Below are 19,626 nucleotides of genomic sequence, written 5' to 3' on the forward strand. Positions count from 1 at the left end.
GGAAGAAATCTAATTAACATGCACTGAGAAAAGCAAACAAGAAATAATATGAGTAATGTATTGCAAGCGACTGTTAGCATACAGTCATGCTGTATTTGTACTGTAAATAAAAAAACTTACATTCTCACCTGCTGCTGTGCAATGCTCTGCTGCTACTCTGGTCCACTGTTTTATATCAACTGCGGCTGTGACTTGGTTTGTTTGACCACATGACTGCCCTGACAGAGGAGAGGCTAGCAGGGACATTATCAGTGATGTCCCATAAACCTTGCTCAAGGCTTCTACAGCAGAGGCCCACAAGACAGGATTATGGTATGTTATCCAAATTTATGCGTCGCATTTACAGTGAGATACCATTGCTTTGTTACAATGAACAATTTGTCCTTCCCTTAGATGGGTCCATATAGACATTAGTTTATGAATTTGCCTAATAGAGGCACCTAAAGGTAACAGTGGCTAATCAGCAGCAAGGCAATATTGTTGTTGGCAGTTTAACGGGTTTATTGTAAGTACAAACCTGAATGCTGCGTTTGCGGTAGATCACACAGATTTTTGGAATGTTTCAAAAAAGGAAGAGGTAGGGACACAGAGGCTCAGCAGAAGATGGGTGACACTGGTGAGAGTGGACAAGATACTACCATATTTAAAGAAATAACGCAATAGCAAGTGGCAGTGTTTCTGCAGGTTGGGTTTTGGGATGGCTTTCAGATACCTAGAGCAGTGAGTGCATTGAAGATGGGGAGACATAACTTGGCATCAGTACATGCACATTCAACTAATGTGTCAGGCAAATTGCATAAAGAGGTTGAGCTTGGCAAATTGGGGGCCTTTTATGGAGTCGCCACTGGCAGATTTAAGGATTTCTCCTCTCGGTTGGGTTTCCAAGACAGAATCTTTTGGATTCTGTTTGATTCATTATCTGTCATATTCAGCCAGGTTGTCCATTATTGACACTATAAAATCGGAGCCATGTTCAGTTTTTATACATATTTTTTGATGCTTTTATTAAATGAGTTAGGAAATTTGGTGAGGGAGTGCTGCTGGCTAAAGCAGATGTGGATTCAGCTTTCTGTTTGCTTCTAGTTCTGACTGCTAGGCATTTAGTAGCAGGGTGGCTACAATGTGATTTACTGTTTGCCAATAGCATGCTGAATTTCTTGTGCTTATTTTGAGAAATTTAGCACCTGCATTGGATGGGTAGTGAAGCAGGAGGCAGTTTGGTCACCCATGCTTCACTATCCTGATGATTTTTGGTTCATTAGTCCCCTTGGTTCCTGTGTGTATTCAGTGCTATTGCATGCCATGGAATCAGTTGGGATTTTGGGATTTCTTTGGCACAGGAGAAAACTTAGGTCACCACAACAGTTGTCCAGTTTTTCAGGATTGTGATTGATACAAATAAAATTGAATGTAGACTTCCCACAAATAAATTGGAGGATCTGCATTGGCTTGTGGGGTTTTGTGTGTGGTGTAAAAATGTCAATTGCATCTGGTACACTCATTGTTGGAGAAGTTGAATTTTGTCTACAGAATCATGCCCATGGGAAAAGTGTTCTGCAGGAGGTTGGCTGTGGCTGCATTGGGCATGGTGGTATTTTAACACTATGTCCATTTCTGGATGGAGGTGACAGCGGACTTAGCAGCAGTGTGGTAGGCATTTTTTACTTCTTTTTATGAGTGGTTAGTTTGATCGTTTTTGGCAATTGATAGTGGGAATTTTGATCTTAATACTGATGCTTCAGACTCTTGTTGATATGTAGCTTTACTTCATGCTTAGTCATCTGCTGGGTCTTGGCCAGATTGCTGATGTGCAGCGCGGTTGCTGTCAAATATGGTTCTTTTGCAATGATTTCCAATTGTGTTGGCAACAGAGATTTGGCGTGAGCGACTTAGGAACAAGAGAGTTCACTTTTGCTGTGATAATTTGGGAGTTGTTCAGGCAATTAACATACAGTCCGCGAGTTCTCTGCCTGTGTTGAAGCCTGTCTTAGAATTAATTGTGGCAGTTTATATTCTGGGTATTACAAATTCAGTTGTGGATGCTCTTTCTCATTTGCAGATGAATTCGTTTTTGAGCATTGGCATCGAAGGCAGAGGAGTTCTGGATTTTATGTACAGATAAACTGTGGAGCATGGTATGAGGACTACATCAGGATTGACTGAGTGGTCTTTGAGTACTATCACATGAGAGTATGGCATGAGTGGGAGAGTTTATATGCTAAAGTAGGCATTGAGTCTGCAGAGGAGGAGTTTTTGTCTTTGATGCTCTTCTTCATCAGCAGTCTGCATGATGAGGGGTTAAACACAAAGCATAGCTCTCTCCCTCCTATTTCTGGCCCAGCACTTCAGAGTACAGTAAAGAGATGGAAATAGGAGGGAGCTGTGCTTCACATGCAGCACTTATGTATGGTGTCAATGATAGCCTGGCAAGTTAAGGTCTTCAGAGAACCATCCCTGTCTCTCCCTGCATTTTAGATTATTGCTATTAATTCTAACCATCAAACAGGGTGTGCCATGGAAAAGCAGCCCAGCTCTGACATTACTGCGACAGGTACAACTAGTAAGTGGATTATTTTTCACAAAGCCTTATTGATTTACGCACATCTTACAATACATGTTAGAAGTGGTCCCTGTTCATTTTTATGCACCTATAGGCATGTTAGCAACATGTTGGCTGTTACTGCCTGCAGCTCCTTAATGGCAATGCTGCGGAAAGTGTTCATAATGCTTTAATTGAGTTTGTCCAGAGTAAGCAGATTATTGGTGTACACTTTCAACTTTCAATCTCTTTACAGATAAAAATTGGACAAGTCGGGGGAATGTGGTGGCCATATCCCTTGCTCACAGTTTGCTTTTCCATAAAACAGTTAACAAACCCATGCCAGTGAGTTGTAGGAGGCATGATATGTTGCTCATCATGTTGGAAAAAGCAGTACATTCTTTCTTCTGGTGTTAATGGTCATAATATTGTTGAGATATATCCAGACAAACCATGGTATGCACAGTGGATTTGAGGAGCATTGGGCCCACTATTTGCTTTCCTGACACTGTGCACCAAATGCCAACTTAATTAGCGAAAAATTATTACATATATTTTTTTTAAAATATACATATTACAGGCTGCAAAGTGTTAAAAAATAAATAATTAATCATTGTTAAAAATGGTATATATTTTTCTGCACCTCTCTAATTATGGTAAAGACATTGATGAGTATTCTAATTAAGAAATAATTTATATAGGCATATGTTTACTTGGGCAATGCCACGTATATAAGCTGGTATATCTAATATAAATCAGCCTAGAAGCTTTTTCCTGCACCACTCTTTAAACCCTTTTGTGAGACCTCTGGTGGCTGATTTTGGTGTCAGTGGGTTTGTAGCATCCTCACCGCCGCTGTAAAATCCTAATATTAAAGTTTGATACAGCGAGTCCCTGTTAGAGACGGTCAAAATTCCCAAATGTTAAAGGGGTTGTCCCGAGCCGCAAAATTTTAAATCTGCACATTCCCCCAGTCACCCCCCGGCATAAAGCAGCCCTTTAAACCGTTTAAAAACCGCTTCCTACTTACTGTTGAGATGAAATAATAACTTATAAAGTTCAGCAGCTAAGATGGCGCCTGTGTTGTCCCGTCCCACAGTGCATCGCGCTTCCAGGAGGCCTTCATGCGCTCCAGCAGCAGCGGCGGTTTGGCTCCGCCCCCTTGTAAGCGTCATCGCATAGCTCCGCCCCCGCCACATGTGCCGATTCCAGCCAATCAGGAGGCTGGAATCGGCACATGTGACGGGGGCGGAGCTACGCGATGACGCGTACAAGGGGGCGGAGCCAGAATGCCGGCTCGTGCCGGAGCGAAGAGATGGCAAAAGACCCTTCTGCGCAAGCGCGTCTAATCAGGAGATTAGACGCTGAAATTAGACGGCACTATGGAGACGGGGACGCTAGCAACGGAACAGGTAAGTGAATAACTTCTGTATGGCTCATATTTAATGCACGATGTATATTACAAAGTGCATTAATATGGCCATACAGAAGTGTATAACCCCACTTGCTTTCACGGGACAACCCCTTTAAGTCTAGAAGTGCACAGCTCAGTGTTTAGGGAGAGAAGCATTGCTAAGCGACGAGGAGAACAGCCATTAGCTTCGTTCACCCCACCAACTACTCCAGGTGGACCCGCAGATCACTTACCGGACGGAGGATAGCTGATCCATTGGAGAGGTCAGCATAACAAGAAGAAAGCCCTCCCGAAGCACTTCACAGAGCACTTCCCTGCACTGAGTCCTGTTGAACTTCCCTCCCCTCTCCCCCTCTGCCAAGGCTCTCGGTGTGCTGCTGCATTCCTCCCCTCCACAGTGCTGACACACACACACACACACACACACACACACACACTGCAGACACATACACAGCACAGGTACATGCAGACATACACAGCACAGGTACATGCAGACATACACAGCACAGGTACATGCAGATGGTATTAGTGTATCTCAACGCCACCAGAAAGTACTGGTGGAGTCGAGTTTGACAGGGGAGTTACGCCCCCTGTATGTGATTGGCTGCCAAGCTGCATGGAATGTAGGTCCTGGCAGCCCACTAGAGATTGTAAGGGAAAGCAAAAAATTACAGCCTGCCATCCGCAGTTTGAAGATATTTACCCGGCGGCTGCTCCAAACACGGTCTAGCACATTCATACCGCTACTTCCCGGCCTGACAGCAGATTCACCGCACAGGAGGGAGCATTAACAGGGACAGCACAGCACCATGAATGCCGCTTCCCTGCCGATGCTGCAGCACGAAGCCCACAGCACCACCGGACAAAGAATGAAAGCTGCCGGCCACAGACACACGTCTTGCCTCACCAGACATTGCAGTGATATGTGCTGGTTACCATGCAGGTCCCATGCTGCAGCCACGCACTGGCACATTGGGAACGGCCTTCCCTGGCTGCGGAACCCCCTCTCTGTATTACAGCTCAGAGCAAAGTTGTACTCAGGGACTGCACAGCGAGGTGAAGCGGCTTGCTATTGTTGCGGGTGGCTCCCTTCCCTCCGGTGCCCCCCTCTCTCCAGCGCCATATGAGTTTTGTACAAGGCGCTGCCCAGAACACAGCGGCAGGGGTTTACAGCAGTACAGCAGGGAGCCAAAACGACCTGCCCGGGGGACAGCCAGCTAAGTGCGGTGCAGCACAGGGACAAATAACAGTTATTATATGCATGTTGTTCGACCTTCAGATCTTGACTAGAGATGAGCGAGCATACTCGTCCGAGCTTGATGCTCATTCGAGTATTAGGGTGCTCGAGATGCTCGTTACTCGAGACGAGCACCACGCAGTACTCGTCTCGATTAAACGAGCACTGACCATTGAATTCAATGGAGCCGGCAATACAGCCAGCTCCATTGAAAGTAATGGGCTGCCGGCGATCGCGGGATGAATTGTCGGGAAGGGCTTAAAAATATAAGCCCTTCCCTGCAATTCATCCAGAAATGTGTAAAAATAAAAAAAATATATATATACTAACCTGGTCCCGGCAGACGGAGTTCAGCGCGGTCGGCTGCATGAACTGCTCTGAACAGCTGTGAGTAGTATTCAGCAGCCGGGGGCAACGCACACATACACAGCGCAGGGCCACGCAGACACACACAGCACAGGGTCACGCAGACATACACAGCGCGGGGCCACGCAGACATACACAGCGCAGGGCCACGCAGACATACACAGAGGAGGAGCACGCAGACATACACAGAGCAGGACCACACAGACATACACAGAGCAGGACCACGCAGACATACACAGCACAGGGCCACGCAGACATACACAGAGGAGGACCACGCAGACATACACAGTGCAGGGCCACGCAGATATACGCAGCGCAGGGCCACGCAGACATACGCAGCGCAGGACCACGCAGACATACGCAGCGCAGGACCACGCAGACATACGCAGCGCAGGACCACGCAGACATACGCAGTGCCGGACCACGCAGACATACGCAGCGCATTGACCACGCAGACATACACAGCGCAGGGCCACGCAGACATACACAGCGCAGGGCCACGCAGACATACACAGCGCAGGGTCACGCAGACATACACAGAGCAGGAACACGCAGACATACATAGAGCAGGAACACGCAGACATACCCAGCGCAGGGCCACGCAGACATACCCAGCGCAGGGCCACGCAGACATACCCAGCGCAGGGCCACGCAGACATACACAGCGCAGGGCCACGCAGACATACACAGCGCAGGGCCACGCAGACATGCACAGCGCAGGGCCACGCAGACATACACAGCGCAGGGCCACGCAGACATACACAGCGCAGGGCCATGCAGACATACACAGCTCAGGGCCACGCAGATATACACAGCACAGGTACATGCAGACATACACAGCGCAGGGCCACGCAGACATACACAGCGCAGGACCACGCAGACGTACACAGCGCAGGACCACGCAGCACCACTATACACAGGTACGAACCCACACACTCAACACCGCTACAAATAGCTAAGCACACACACTCAGCACCTTTACACACACATACACACTCAGCACTGCTACACACAGGCACGTACACACGCTCATCACTGCTACACGCAGGTACGTACACATACAGCACGGCTACATGCTGGTACGTACACACACTGCACTGCAACATGCAGGTACGTACACACACTCAGCACTGCTACATGCAGGTAAACCTTTTATGTTTGCGTAGTGACCGCGGAGATTCGTCTGCCGGCTTCTGCTCCTGGGTGGGGGCTCCCGTGGTGGAGATTTGCCGCGGGACTTCGCAATGCCCATGGACAGGCAGCCTAAGTGCAGCTGTTGTCCTTCTGCCCAAACAGGTTCTTCGCTTGCTTGGCATCTTATATCTAAAACATAAAATCTGTTTGTTTGTATTGTATACAAATCCCTAGCTCTGGTCCAATTTGAGTAAAACTGGGCATTTTTTGTTGCGAATAGCAACGAATCATAGCTCAGCTTTCATTTGTTATTCTGCTAAAATAAAATGAAAGCTGCTCTGTGATTGGTTGCTATATATTGTACTGCTGAGGTAAAATAAAAGCTGTATTGTGATTGGTTGCTATAGACAACAGCTTTTAATCCTCTTCATGCTGAGGTACAATGAAACCTATGCCGTGATTGGTTGCTATGGGCAACAGTTTTCAATCCTCAGTGCTGAAAAAAAATGAAAGCTGCTCTGTGATTGGCTGCTTTGGGCAACAATATTTAATCCTCTTAGTGCTGAGGTAAGACAAAAGCTGCTCTGTGATTGGTTGCTATGGGCACCAAAAACTGTTTTTTTTTACTGTTGTTGATTTACTGTTACACAGGTTTAATAAATGATGGCCGGGCTTCATAAAATTGCTTCATGTATTCTGGGACATATTTTTCCAAACCGTTATACAGACATCCAAGGCAGATTTAGAAAGGACAAAATGTAACATAGTATGTAAGGCTAAGACAATGTCCATCTAGTTCAGCCTGCTTATCCTCCTATGTTGTTGGTCCAGAGGAAGGCAAAAACCCCAAGAGGCAAGAGCCAATTAGCCCATTTGGGGGAAAATTCCTTCCTGACTCCTTAATGGCAATCAGACTAATCCCTGGATCAACCCCTATAAGTTTCTACCTGCCTGTATACCCGGATTAACAATTGACCTAAGATTTATATCCTGTAATATTCTTCCCCTCCAGAAAGACATCAAGTCCCCTTTTAAACTCCTATATGGGCCAATGATTGGTGGCCTCAACCAGGGTTAGACTTGGGCCAAAAAGCAGTTCTGAAACACAAATTTTCAACGCTCAATCTGACTCTTCTAGGGGAAATTATTTGTTGGAAATAAGCAGGAATACTAAATAAGTAAGTAGAATCCATTGGTGAAAGCAATTTGAGGGTTGCTGCATTAAAATTCAAGAAAAAGGCAAAAATATACAAATAAGTTTGCCGGGACAACAGTTCTGAATTTTTCTTAGTCTATAAACTTCTATGGGTTGAGATTATACTGTATTCAAAATTTCATGTCAATCAGTCATACCGTGTGTACGTGATGCTCCAACAAACAGACATTGACAAATATATAGGAGATGATTAGAGATGAGCGAGCATGCTCGTCCGAGCTAGATGCTCATTCAAGTATTAGCATACTCGAAGGTATTTGTTACTTGAGCGAGCACCACATGGTGCTTGAGAAAATGTCACCCTCTCCTCCCCACATGTTTTGTGCCTTTTTTAGCCAATAAACATGCAGGGAAGGCTTTGGCACCTTCTGTTGTGACGTGCCAACCCTGTGCACGTCTATAGCAGTGATCAAAGGGCCACAGCACTCACAGAGGACCCCCACAGAAGAATTTACTTGTAGGGGGCAGAGACAAAAAGGACCGCAATTGATCCAAACAAATGCAGAGCCAACGTCGGGGCTATGGACAAATGCCCCTTTAGATATATGGAGAAAAAGTAGCAAAGAAGTGGCAGCATAAGATGACGCAAGTGAAAAAAAACTTCTTTAGTTAACTTTTAAACAATAAAATGTTCCTTTAACTAAAGAAGTTTTTTTCACTTGCATCATCTTATGCTGCCACTTCTTTGCTATATACGTGTGGAAAAAAAGTAGCAGTGACTGGCTGGGCAGATCAAGTGATCTACGAGAATAAAAACTCAGGTCACCTGAGGCTCGCCTCTCACGCGGGTTGCATTAGCTGAGGGACAGAGCTGCTGCTAATCGGGGAGAGTGATAGTGTAGGTTAGAGGTTGCGGTTGTTCTAAGAACCCAACAGTCTTTTCTAGGACTACAACTCCTCTCATTGTATGCATCAGCAGTTTGGCTAGCTGGAAGCAGTAGTGCGCACAAAGTATTCTCAAGCATCCCGGCAGTCTACTGCATACTGTCACCGGTTTTATGCAGTATACTGCTAGTGGTGTACAGAGAGTAGATAGGAAGTAACAAAACTCCTATCATTTTCCATTTTTTTATTTTTTGGGGGGCATTAAGCATACGCTATATACCCCTGTGTGCCCTGTCAATCCACTCTATCTAACTTGAATGCATGCAGTTTACATATTTTTGGGGGGGGCATCAAAGCGTACGCTATATACCCCTATGTGCCTCCTGTCAGTCCACGCTATCTAACTTGACTGTACGCAGTTTACATTTTTTTTTTGTGGCTCAAAGCGTACGCTATATACCCCTGTGTGGATCCTGTCAAACGATGCTATCTAACTTGACTGTACGCAGTTTACATATTCTTGGAGGGGAGCTCAAAGCGTACACTATATACCCGTGTACATCCTGTCAATCGTCGCTATCTAACTTGACTGTACGCAGTTTACATATCTTGGGGGAAGGGGGGGGGGGGGCTCACAGTGTACACTATATACCCCTGTGTGGGTCCTGTCAATCCACGCTTTCTAACTTGACTGTACACAGTTTACAGTTTCTTTTTTGTGTTTAAAGCGTACGCTATAGACCTCTGTGTATGTCCTGTCAATGCATACTATCTAACAAGACAGTACGCAGTTTACAGTGTCTATTTTGGGCTATAAGCGTACGCAAAATCCCTCGCAGTTTGCGTACCATTTTGACCAAGGGCATTCTGCAACATGATGAAGACTAGGGTGTAAGGGTTGAGGACGTGGACGTGAATGTGGGCGTCTAAATGAGGGTGTGGGCAGAGGCCGAGGACCTGGGCAGGGTGAAACAGTGCCTGCTGCTGAGGGATTAGTAGAGCGACGCGTATTTAAGCTCCCTATCTTCCTTTAACATTTAGCAGGTCCGCGTGGTAGACCATTATTAAAAGCAAAACAATGCAATCAGGTGATGACGTGGATAGCGGATAAAGCGTCGAGTAATTCAGCCAACACCCAGTCTTCCACACAGTCCACTCATGCTAGCCAAGGGACAGGACCTGTGAATCCCAGCCTGGTCTCTCCAGGCTTTAGAACAGGCATACTCCCAGGAACTGTTCTCGGGTCCCTGCCCTGAGTCATAAAAAACAGTTCATCAGCCACCTGAATTTGTTGTGACCGATCCCCAAAATTTGGACCTTTCACAGTTTCAGAGTGATGAGGGTAGGGACTTCTAAGTAGTGTCTCAAGAGCTTTTTGTGGATGACGATGATGAGACACAGTTGTCTGTCAGTGAGATTGTTGTTAAGGCAGTATGTCTGAGGGAGGAGCAGACTGAGGATTCAGAGGAAGAGCTGGTGGATGATGAGGTGACTGACCCGACCTGGGTTGGTAAGCTTACTGAAGACAGGGCTTCAGAGGGGGAGGCAAGTGCAGCACCAGAACAGGTTGGAAGAGGCAGTGTGGTAGCCAGAGGGAGAAGCAGGGCAGAAGCAAGTAATCCCCCGACTGTTGCCCTCAGCACCTTCTCACGGCAAGCTCCTGTGCAGAGTGCTAGGTGTTTGAAGGTCTGGAGGTTTTTTTTATGAGAGCGCGGACAACCGATAAAGAGTGATGTGCAGCCTGTGCTGCACCAAGATTAGCAGGGGAGCCAACACCAGCAGCCTGACCACCAGCAGCATGCACAGGCATATGATGGCTAAGCACTAGAGATGAGCGAACGTACTCGGTAAGGGCGATTTCGCAATCGAGCACCGCGATTTTCGAGTACTTCACTACTTGGGTGAAAAGTACTCGGGTGCGCCGGGGGGCGGGGAGAGGCGTGGCGGCGTGGGGGGTAGCAGCGGGGAACAGGGGGGAGCCCTCTCTCTCTCCCTCTCCCCCCCACTCGCCGCTGCAACCCCCCGCGCCGCCACTGCGACCCCCGAATTTTTTCGCCCGAGTACGGAAGTACTCGGAAATCGCGGTATTCGGGCGAAAAAGGGGCGTGGCCGAGCACGTTCGCTCATCTCTACTAAGCACCCAATGAGTTGGAACGAAGACCATTCACAGCCTGTGGGTCACACCACTGCCTCTTCCCCTGTCTCACCTGCTGGCACTGAGATGCAATCCCCGTTCCAGGACGTAGGGACGAGCGTCTCCCACCCTACACCCACAGCTTCACCTCCATGGTCCTCCACTGCCTCCACTAAAGTGTCCCAGCTCAGCGCTCAGCTGTCAATAACCCAAGCATTGGAACACAAGCGGAAATATGCAGCCACCCACCCACATGCACAATTGATAAATGTGCATATCTTCAAACTGCTGAGCCTGGAGATGCTGCCATATAGGCGGGTAAAAACTGAGGCTTTTCACAACCTCATGGTGACGGCCGCCCCTCACTATTCGGTCCCTAGTTGCCACTATTTCTCTTGCTGCGCCGTCCCTGCCCTACACCAGCACGTGTCAAGGAATATAAACCGTGCTCTCACCTATGCGGTTACTGGGAAGGTCGACTTAACCACCGACACGTGGACAAGTGCTGGCAGGCAGGGAAACTACATCTCCCTAATGGCACAATGGGTTAACTTGGTGGAGGCTGGGACCGCTCACATGCTACCCACACCGAGGATTGCGGGTCCTACCTCGGTCATGGTTTCTATGACTTATTATGCCACCTCCTCCAAACACTGCCCCCCCTCCTCCTCCACCTCTCAATTACCATCTGTGAGCACGTTGCCTTCAGTCGGTAGCTGAAGGCGCTGCAGCACTGCTGTGGGGAAGAGTCAGGAGGCCGTGTTGAAACTCCTGAGCTTAGGTGACAAGAGATACACCGCCCAACAGCTCTTACAGGGTTTGATGGAGCAGACAGATCTGTGGCTTTCGCCAATGAACCTCCAATCAGGCAAGGCTGTGTGTGACAATGGGCATAACCTGATGGCGGCTCTGGAGCTTGGCAGACTAACACACGTGGCATGCCTGGCCCATGTGTTCAATCTTGTGGTTCAGTGCTTTCTTAAAAACTACCCCAATTTGTCTGACCTGCTCAGCAAGGTGTGCCGCGTATGCGCACATTTCAGAAAATCCACTACAGATGCTGCCACCCTCAGGACACTCCAACATTGCTTCCAGCTGCCAGTGCACCAACTGTTGTGCGATGTGCTCATGCGCTGGAATTCAACTTTACACATGTTGGCCAGGGTTTACGAGCAGCCTAGAGCCATTATTAAATACCAGCTGCAACATGGCCATCGGAGTGGTAGTCAGCCTCCACAGTTCTTCACAGAGGAGTGGGCATGGATGTCAGACATCTGTCAGGTGTTAGGAAACTTTGAGCAGTCAACACAAATGGTGAGATGGGGTATGACATTATGTCGCTTGATAGCTAGACCTCCCTCATGTCTATATCTCAGCGCGTATTGGAGGAGGAGGGGTAAGAAATTGCTGCCCACACTGCAGAGGGTACCCATGCTACTTCCTTCACATCTGCTCAACATGTATGGGCTGAAGAGGAGGAGGAGGAGAAGGAGAAGGAGACAGAGTCATCTTCCTACTGAGGACAGCAATGTGTTGCGTACTGGGACTCTGGCACACATGGCTGACTTCATGTTAAGCTGCCTTTCCCTTGACACTCGCGTTAGACGCATTCTGGCCAACACAGATTACTGGGTTTTCACCCTTCTCTACCCACGGTATAAGGAGAATCTTTCCACGCTCATTCCCGAAGAGGAAAGGAGTACGAGAGTGATGCAATACCACAAGGCCCTGGTGGAAAAGCTGATGTTAAAGTTCCCATCTGACAAAGCTAGTGGTAGAGGACGTAGTTCTGTGGGCCAATTAGCAGGGGAGATGAGGGGAACAGGAAGCATGTCCAGCGCAGGCAAGGGAGCACTTTCCAAGGCCTTTGCCAGTTTTAAGGTACCCCAGCCAGACTGTGTCACCACTCACCAGTCTGGGCTGCGTGGGAGGGAACAGTGTAAAAAGGGGAAGGAGTACATAGCCAACCGTACCAACATCCTCCGTGATCCCTCTGCTCCATACAACTATTGGGTGTCAAAGCTGGAGACGTGGCACAAACTTGCGCTGTACACCTTGGAGGTGCTGGCCACCCTGGCACTAGCATGTTATCAGAGTGGGTGTTTAGTGCTGCTGAGGGGATTATCATGGATAAGCGTACCTGCCTGTCAACTGACAGCGCTGACAGGCTTACACTTATTAAGATGAACAAAGCCTGCATTTCCCCAACTTCTCTTCTCCACCGGTGGAAAGCAGCTTAACATAAAGTATCTTTAAGCTGGAACTGGAGAACCATGCAACCTCCATTACCCCTAAAAAGTGTAGAAGTAGTTTGGTCTACCCTTCTCTGATTTTCCTCCTCCTCCTAAACCAGCATGTCAGCACGCTGAACAGCCAATTCTTCAGAGGGCCAAAAGACTCTGCAAAAGCTTCTTTTTTCTTCGGAGGGCTGCCTCCACGTTCTTGCCCCTAATTTAGAAGAGGTTCACCAGAACAGTTCAGCAAACGTGCTAGTTCTAGATTCATACGCCCACAGAGTTCACAAATGTATCTTAGCGCAGTGTCAAGCTATCAGACACTGAGACAGAATGAATTGTCCTGGTTTGGATACTCTAATTTCTTCATAGTACATGCTGTCTTTCCCTGGGGCACTGATTAAAAAGCCCCTCGGGGAGAGGCAGGGGCTGGAACAGGCCACCTGGTTTCCATTAAAGAAGTATGAGCTCTATGTTAAAAAAAAAATATTTCAGGGCTTCACGTGCACTCTGGGTAAACAAATCTTTCAGGGGTTCGCTTATACTCTTGGTAAAAAAAATGTTTCAGGGGTTCACCTATACTCTTGGTAAACAAATATCCTGCACTCTCGCTGCGATGACTCCAGTGTGCGCGTCCCCACTCCTTCTCAGCGCTTTGAGAAAATAGGTCAAAGACTGCCAGCTCTACGCCAGTACTCCCAGACAAAGGCAGGTTGACCCGAACCCCCCGGGACAAGAGGAGATGGCAGCTCCTCTTTCGCATGCCGCTCTACGCGGGGGCGGCGTTAGTCCGTCAGACATCGGGAGCCAGAAGGACTGGCCTGGAGCTCCCGTCGATTAAGTAGGCAAAGGGGTGCGCCTTACCCCGTGTGGGATAGGATAACTGGATGCTGCGCTGGGAAAAATTTTTAGTTTGAACACAGGCTCGTGCCTGCATCGTGGGGGGGGGGGGGGGGGGGGATTGGACAGCAATGCCAGCATGTAACCCAGGAGAAGAGGCAGTGGTGTCACCCTCAGGTGGTGATTGGCCTTTGTTCCACCTAATGTGGTGCTTAGCCAAAAAGTGCCAGCGTGTGTGCCTTGCTGATTATCTCCTGGCCCAACTAAATTGTTAGGGGGGTGACCACCAGGCTCTTGCCCACAATTTGGCTTAATAGAGTGACCTGGGAGCCTCAGATGCATCCATGCATGCTGCTTCTGCTCTTCCCTATCCATTTCTGTGGTGTTTCTATCACTTTCTGATATTTACAGGTGATTCATACACCCACTCCTATGCAGAGCATGGGTAACCTTTAAAAATGCTCGAGTCTCCTATTGACTTCAATGGGGTTCGTTACTTGAAACGAGCTCTCGAGCATCACGAAAAGCTTGACTCGAGTAACGAGCACCCAAGCATTTTAGTGCACGCTCATCTTTAGAGATGATATAATAGATATAGTGTGAAGTGAATCAGTATAGAATTATGGACCTATTTAGACAAAACGGAAAAAAATAATCAAAGTGTGCACCTTTACTGTTCCTCACACTTCATAATATGCACAACTTGTATTTCACAAAAGGCAGACATCTACGAAGAAGTGTATAATAGACTGATATGATTTCAGAATATGATTGAAATTTCTTAAACAATTGGCCAATAAGTTGCTATTTATACTTTGTTTTTGGAACTTATTAGAGCTGAGCGAGCACGCTCGGATAAGACATTTACTCGAGTGAGCATCTCTCTTCTCGAGTAACTGCTTACTTGTCCAAGCAAATGCAGGGGGGGGGGGGGGGGGAGGGCGGCAGCAGGGGGGAGCGGGTGTTAGTGGGGGAGGAGAGAGAGAGAGATCTCTCTCCCACCTGCTCCCCCTCACTGCCCCCCTGCATTTGCTCAGACGAGTATGCAGTTACTCGAGAAAAGTGATGCTCTCTCGAGCAACTACCTTAACCGAGCGTGCTCGCTCATCTCTAGAGCTTATCTTTGGACTGATAATAGCGTTGGGACCTAATGTGATCATCCAGTACATCATGAGGTATTGTACGACTTCTGGCTATTTGTGTTATCAATATTGTGATAAAGGTAAACATGTAGCATTGAACTGTGTGATTTCCCTGAGGGGGTCAGTATGACTTTTCTGCTGCTTAGCACACGAATATGAATATTTATGTACAAGTCATAGATTACTCCTAAACAGGTTGTCCGAACATAATTTATTTTTTCTTTAAATGACCAAGCATGCTCTAAAATAACAAGAGTAGATACTTATCTCTCTTCTCCATTCTGGAAGCAGATGACCAATTAGGATTTCTGCCTGCTGCCTAGATGGTCTGCAAAATCATGCAGGTTTCCTTCTCTGTGTGCCTCACCTGCCCAGTCCTCAAGGAGCACAGTCTACTCAAGTCTCACATTCTCAAAGCCTTCTGCTTCTGCTCATTGTAGCAATTAGGATGGCACAGCACTATCTAAAAAAGTCAAGATCTGACAAAACTCATCAAAAACATTTCAGAATTTGCCATCAATGTAATGCTAAATTGCTGAGATTCAGGAGTATTGATACTATACACCTGGGATCAAGGAGAGAAAATATTAAAAGCAAGTGGATATTTCGGTTGGATACCCTGGCTCCCAATGGTCTTCATGATGGTCTCCAAGTTTGTTTTTTTTTTGTTAAAAATAAGCTACTTGTATAAAAGAATAACAAATCTGTCTATCCAACCCCGTCCCGGCTCCCAACAGTACTAAAATGGTATCTTCATGCAATGCACTGGGTCTGTGTTTATAGACTGCAGTCACCCATTTAATAGCATGTCATAGGCTGCTATATTTATATACACACACAGAGATATAAAGAAAGATGCTGTATATGTGTAATATATATATATATATATATATATATATATATATATATATATATAAAAATATATAAAAGTACATACATACATACATACACACACACCCATATATAATTATATGATTTAAATTACACACAAATATTCATCCCTCTTAATTCCAGGTTAAAATTATACATACCTGAATTTAAAGTATCATGTTACTTACGCTGGGCTCACTAAAGCGCCACTCCACAGGTGAGACGCAAACATGTCCATTTAAAACTGCAAATACACATATATACTGCTTGCATGGACCAAATGCACCTTTGCAGGAAACAGAATGGACAACTGTCCCTAACTGAAGGAAAAGCAGCAATGCAGGACAGCAAAGTCTGGTGCAAAAAATAGTATTATGACATCTAGAGATGTATCTTTATTCCTCAAATATCGTAAAAAGTGGCGATGTTTTGGCTACCACTGTAGCCTTTGTCAAGTTCAGTACAAAGTAAAAACACCAAGGTGTATATATATACACATTACCACTAGAGATGAGTGAGCACGCTCGTTTAAGGCTGCAGTCTTTTCAAGTAACGGTGTACTCGCCCAAGCAACATGTCTGGGGGGGGGGGGGGGGGGGGGGTTAATTACTGCTAGTAAGATAGTAGACCAGGCATGAAGTGCCTTATGATATAAATACATTTTTTGTACATTCTTTGATACATTTAAAGAGTTTCTGTGTTTGATGTGAATGGGTATACAGACACTTAGTGTCTCTAGCTACCAAGGGAACAGAGAATACAACTAGCTGCAAAGTGTCAAAACAGAAAAATAAGTTTCTCTGTACGACTTGCTAGATCACACAGCTGATTATCTGATCCCCTCACATAATTTGAGACATGTTAATCATTCCAGTTCCTGGGGAGCAGAAATATACCTCTGATACATTCAGAGAGTTTCTTTTTTTGATGTGAATGTGTATACAAACACTTAGTGCCTCTAGCTACCAAAGGATCAGAAAATACAACTAGCACATCTATGAAACATAATTTGTGCATCCCCAGGTGTCTAATATAAGTGTATATCAGGATTAAAGACACCAAGTACTCTGAGTGACATCCTTATACCCATGATACCTTGAGGATATATGGTGGTTACCAGAGAAACACGTAGGTTTCCACCGAATTATGTCTGAAACTTAGGCCTCCTGCAGACGACCGGGTCGGATCTTGCTGTGAGAATTCTCCCGGTGTCTCCCCTCTCTGCTATGTTCTGGCCAGCTGGCACATCACTAGTGATTTTTCTGTGCAGGCGTTTGCAAGGCTCGCACAAAAATAGGACATGCCGCGGTCTGTTTTCCGCGCGTGTTTTTATGTGGTCAAATCACAGCTGTCTGCATAGGATTGCATTTTGTAATGCAATCCTATGGCAGCAGGCACAGGCGGAATTTCTGCGGGAGATTGTGCCTGCATCCTGGGGGGGAATGGACAGCAATGCCAGCATGTAACACTGGAGAAGAGGCAGTGGTGTCACCCGCAGGTGGTGATTGCCTTCATTCCACCTAATGTGGTGCTTAGACAAGATGCGCCAGCGTGTGTGCCTTGCTGATTATCGTCTGACCTAACTAAATTGTTAGGGGGGTGACCGCCAGGCTCTTGCCCCAATTTGGCTTAATAGTAGGACCTGGGAGCCTCAGATGCACCCATGCATGCTGCCCCTGCCGTTCCCTATCCATTTCTGTGGTGTTTCCATCACTTACTGATGTTTTCAGGTGATTCACACATGGTCCCCTATGGGGAGCATCGGTCACCTTGAAAAATGCTTGAGTCTTCCATTGATTTCAATGGGGTTCGTTACTCGAAACGAGCTCTCGAGCATTATGAAAAGCTTGACTCGAGTAACAAGCACCCGAGAATTTTGGTGCTCGCTCATCTCTAAAGATGATATAATAGATATAGTATGCTGTCCTCCCTATGAGTGGAGCATAAGTAGACAGGAAGATAACCTTCCCTGCAACACAATGACGATGGAGCAATGTCTGCTTTCAACTTTATTGCAAGGTAGAGGTAAAACTGTGAAACAAAGAAATAATGCACTTAGCAATGTAACATAGCAGGATATAGAATACATTACATACATGTGAGAAGACAGGAAGCGTGTAATACAGCCACACAGGATGTAAGAGGATGACATCAGGTAGAAGTTCTGACATACCGACGACACCACTGTGAGCCTGGATAACGAAGATTTCCAGAGGGTCTCTAGGACAGGTATGTAGATGGATGTCAGCAGCACACTTTTAAACACCCGCAAGGGATGGACACACAAATGCAAGAGCCACCTTACAGATCCTGACCCGATCAGATCCAAAAGTTCCAAGGTGAAATATAAAGCGATGGCAGCATACACGGTGATTTCAAAATGGTTTTTCCTTTTATTTCCTTCACAGATGGTGATACAACGTTTCAACTTGCGTCTTTTTCAAGTATGCACTCCCCCCCCCCCATACACTGCACATATATATACCAAAACATTTAATCACATATCCAATCACAACCTGTCTTGCCGTTATCTCTCCTCCTCCTGCACATGTTGTATGTAATTACTGCCATGGCGCGCCTCCGTGTCAGTCCAGCGTCTCCATTTACTTCACTGCAGCTGTGCAGCATCAGAGATAGTTCCTATTCATCCAGGGACTTTCAACAAACTTTATTGTCCAGGGATTTTCAACAAACTTTATTGTCCAAGGACTTTCAACAAACTTTATTGTACATGGACGGCAGACAACAGAGCCTCCAAAAGGCAATATTACCTCATCATTGCAACAAGGAACCACTATATTTAGGAAATCTAAGATTTCAAACAAGACGTTGTTTGAAATCTAAGAGCAAACAAGTCGTTTTTTTTAGGTCAAGGAGCAGCGGGTCGTGGAAAGAAGAAAGAACACACAACAGGCCCCTACGGAGAGGGGGCAGCAAACATCACAGGAGAAGGAAGAGGCCTGATCAACAGAACGACACGCTCCAACAACAGACGGACACAGCTGGATCCCAAGTAAATCTAGTTGTGAACATTTCCTCTCGACAATTAACAGAGATATTACGTGGTCTCTCCGACATGGCGACCTCCGTGCCCACCTCACGTCTCATCAATTTATCTGCATATATGCTTTATATGCTGTTTGATGTTTGATATATAAATTGCATTTAGCCATTTTTATTTTTGCATATCTGTATAGTATCTAGTGGATAATGCGTATCTTGATATACCCATTGTGGAATATTACCATTATTGGGTATAGCAAATTACGAGCATAAATGCATTTATGAATATCTATGTTTTACTACTGATTTGGACATGTGTGGCAGTACTTTGGAGCGATCTCCTAATAGATTTCCTAAATATAGTGGTTCCTTGTTGCAATGATGAGGTAATATTGCCTTTTGGAGGCTCTGTTGTCTGCCGTCCATGTACAATAAAGTTTGTTGAAAATCCCTGGACAATAAAGTTTGTTGAAAGTCCCTGGATGAATAGGAACTATATCTGATGCTGCACAGCTGCAGTGAAGTAAATGGAGACGCTGGACTGACACGGAGGCGCGCCATGGCAGTAATTACATACAACATGTGCAGGAGGAGGAGAGATCACGGCAAGACAGGTTGTGATTGGATATGTGATTAAATGTTGTGGTATATATATGTGCAGTGTATGGGGGG

At 46.3% G+C, this 19,626-nt stretch overlaps 1 protein-coding gene across 1 annotated transcript in view; it reads right to left on the minus strand.

Moving 5' to 3' along the window:
- LOC136632480 (uncharacterized) overlaps positions 1-4,315 on the minus strand; it is a 45,411-nt gene extending 41,096 nt beyond the window's left edge. The window contains exon 1 of the mRNA XM_066607406.1: positions 4,187-4,315. Coding sequence (XP_066463503.1) covers positions 4,187-4,224 — 38 coding nt within the window. The 5' untranslated portion in view covers positions 4,225-4,315. The remainder of the gene's footprint in view (positions 1-4,186) is intronic.
- Between the last annotated feature and the right edge of the window lie 15,311 nt (positions 4,316-19,626).

Source organism: Eleutherodactylus coqui, chromosome 6, assembly GCF_035609145.1.
Source record: "Eleutherodactylus coqui strain aEleCoq1 chromosome 6, aEleCoq1.hap1, whole genome shotgun sequence".
Taxonomy (NCBI): Eukaryota; Metazoa; Chordata; class Amphibia; order Anura; family Eleutherodactylidae; genus Eleutherodactylus; species Eleutherodactylus coqui.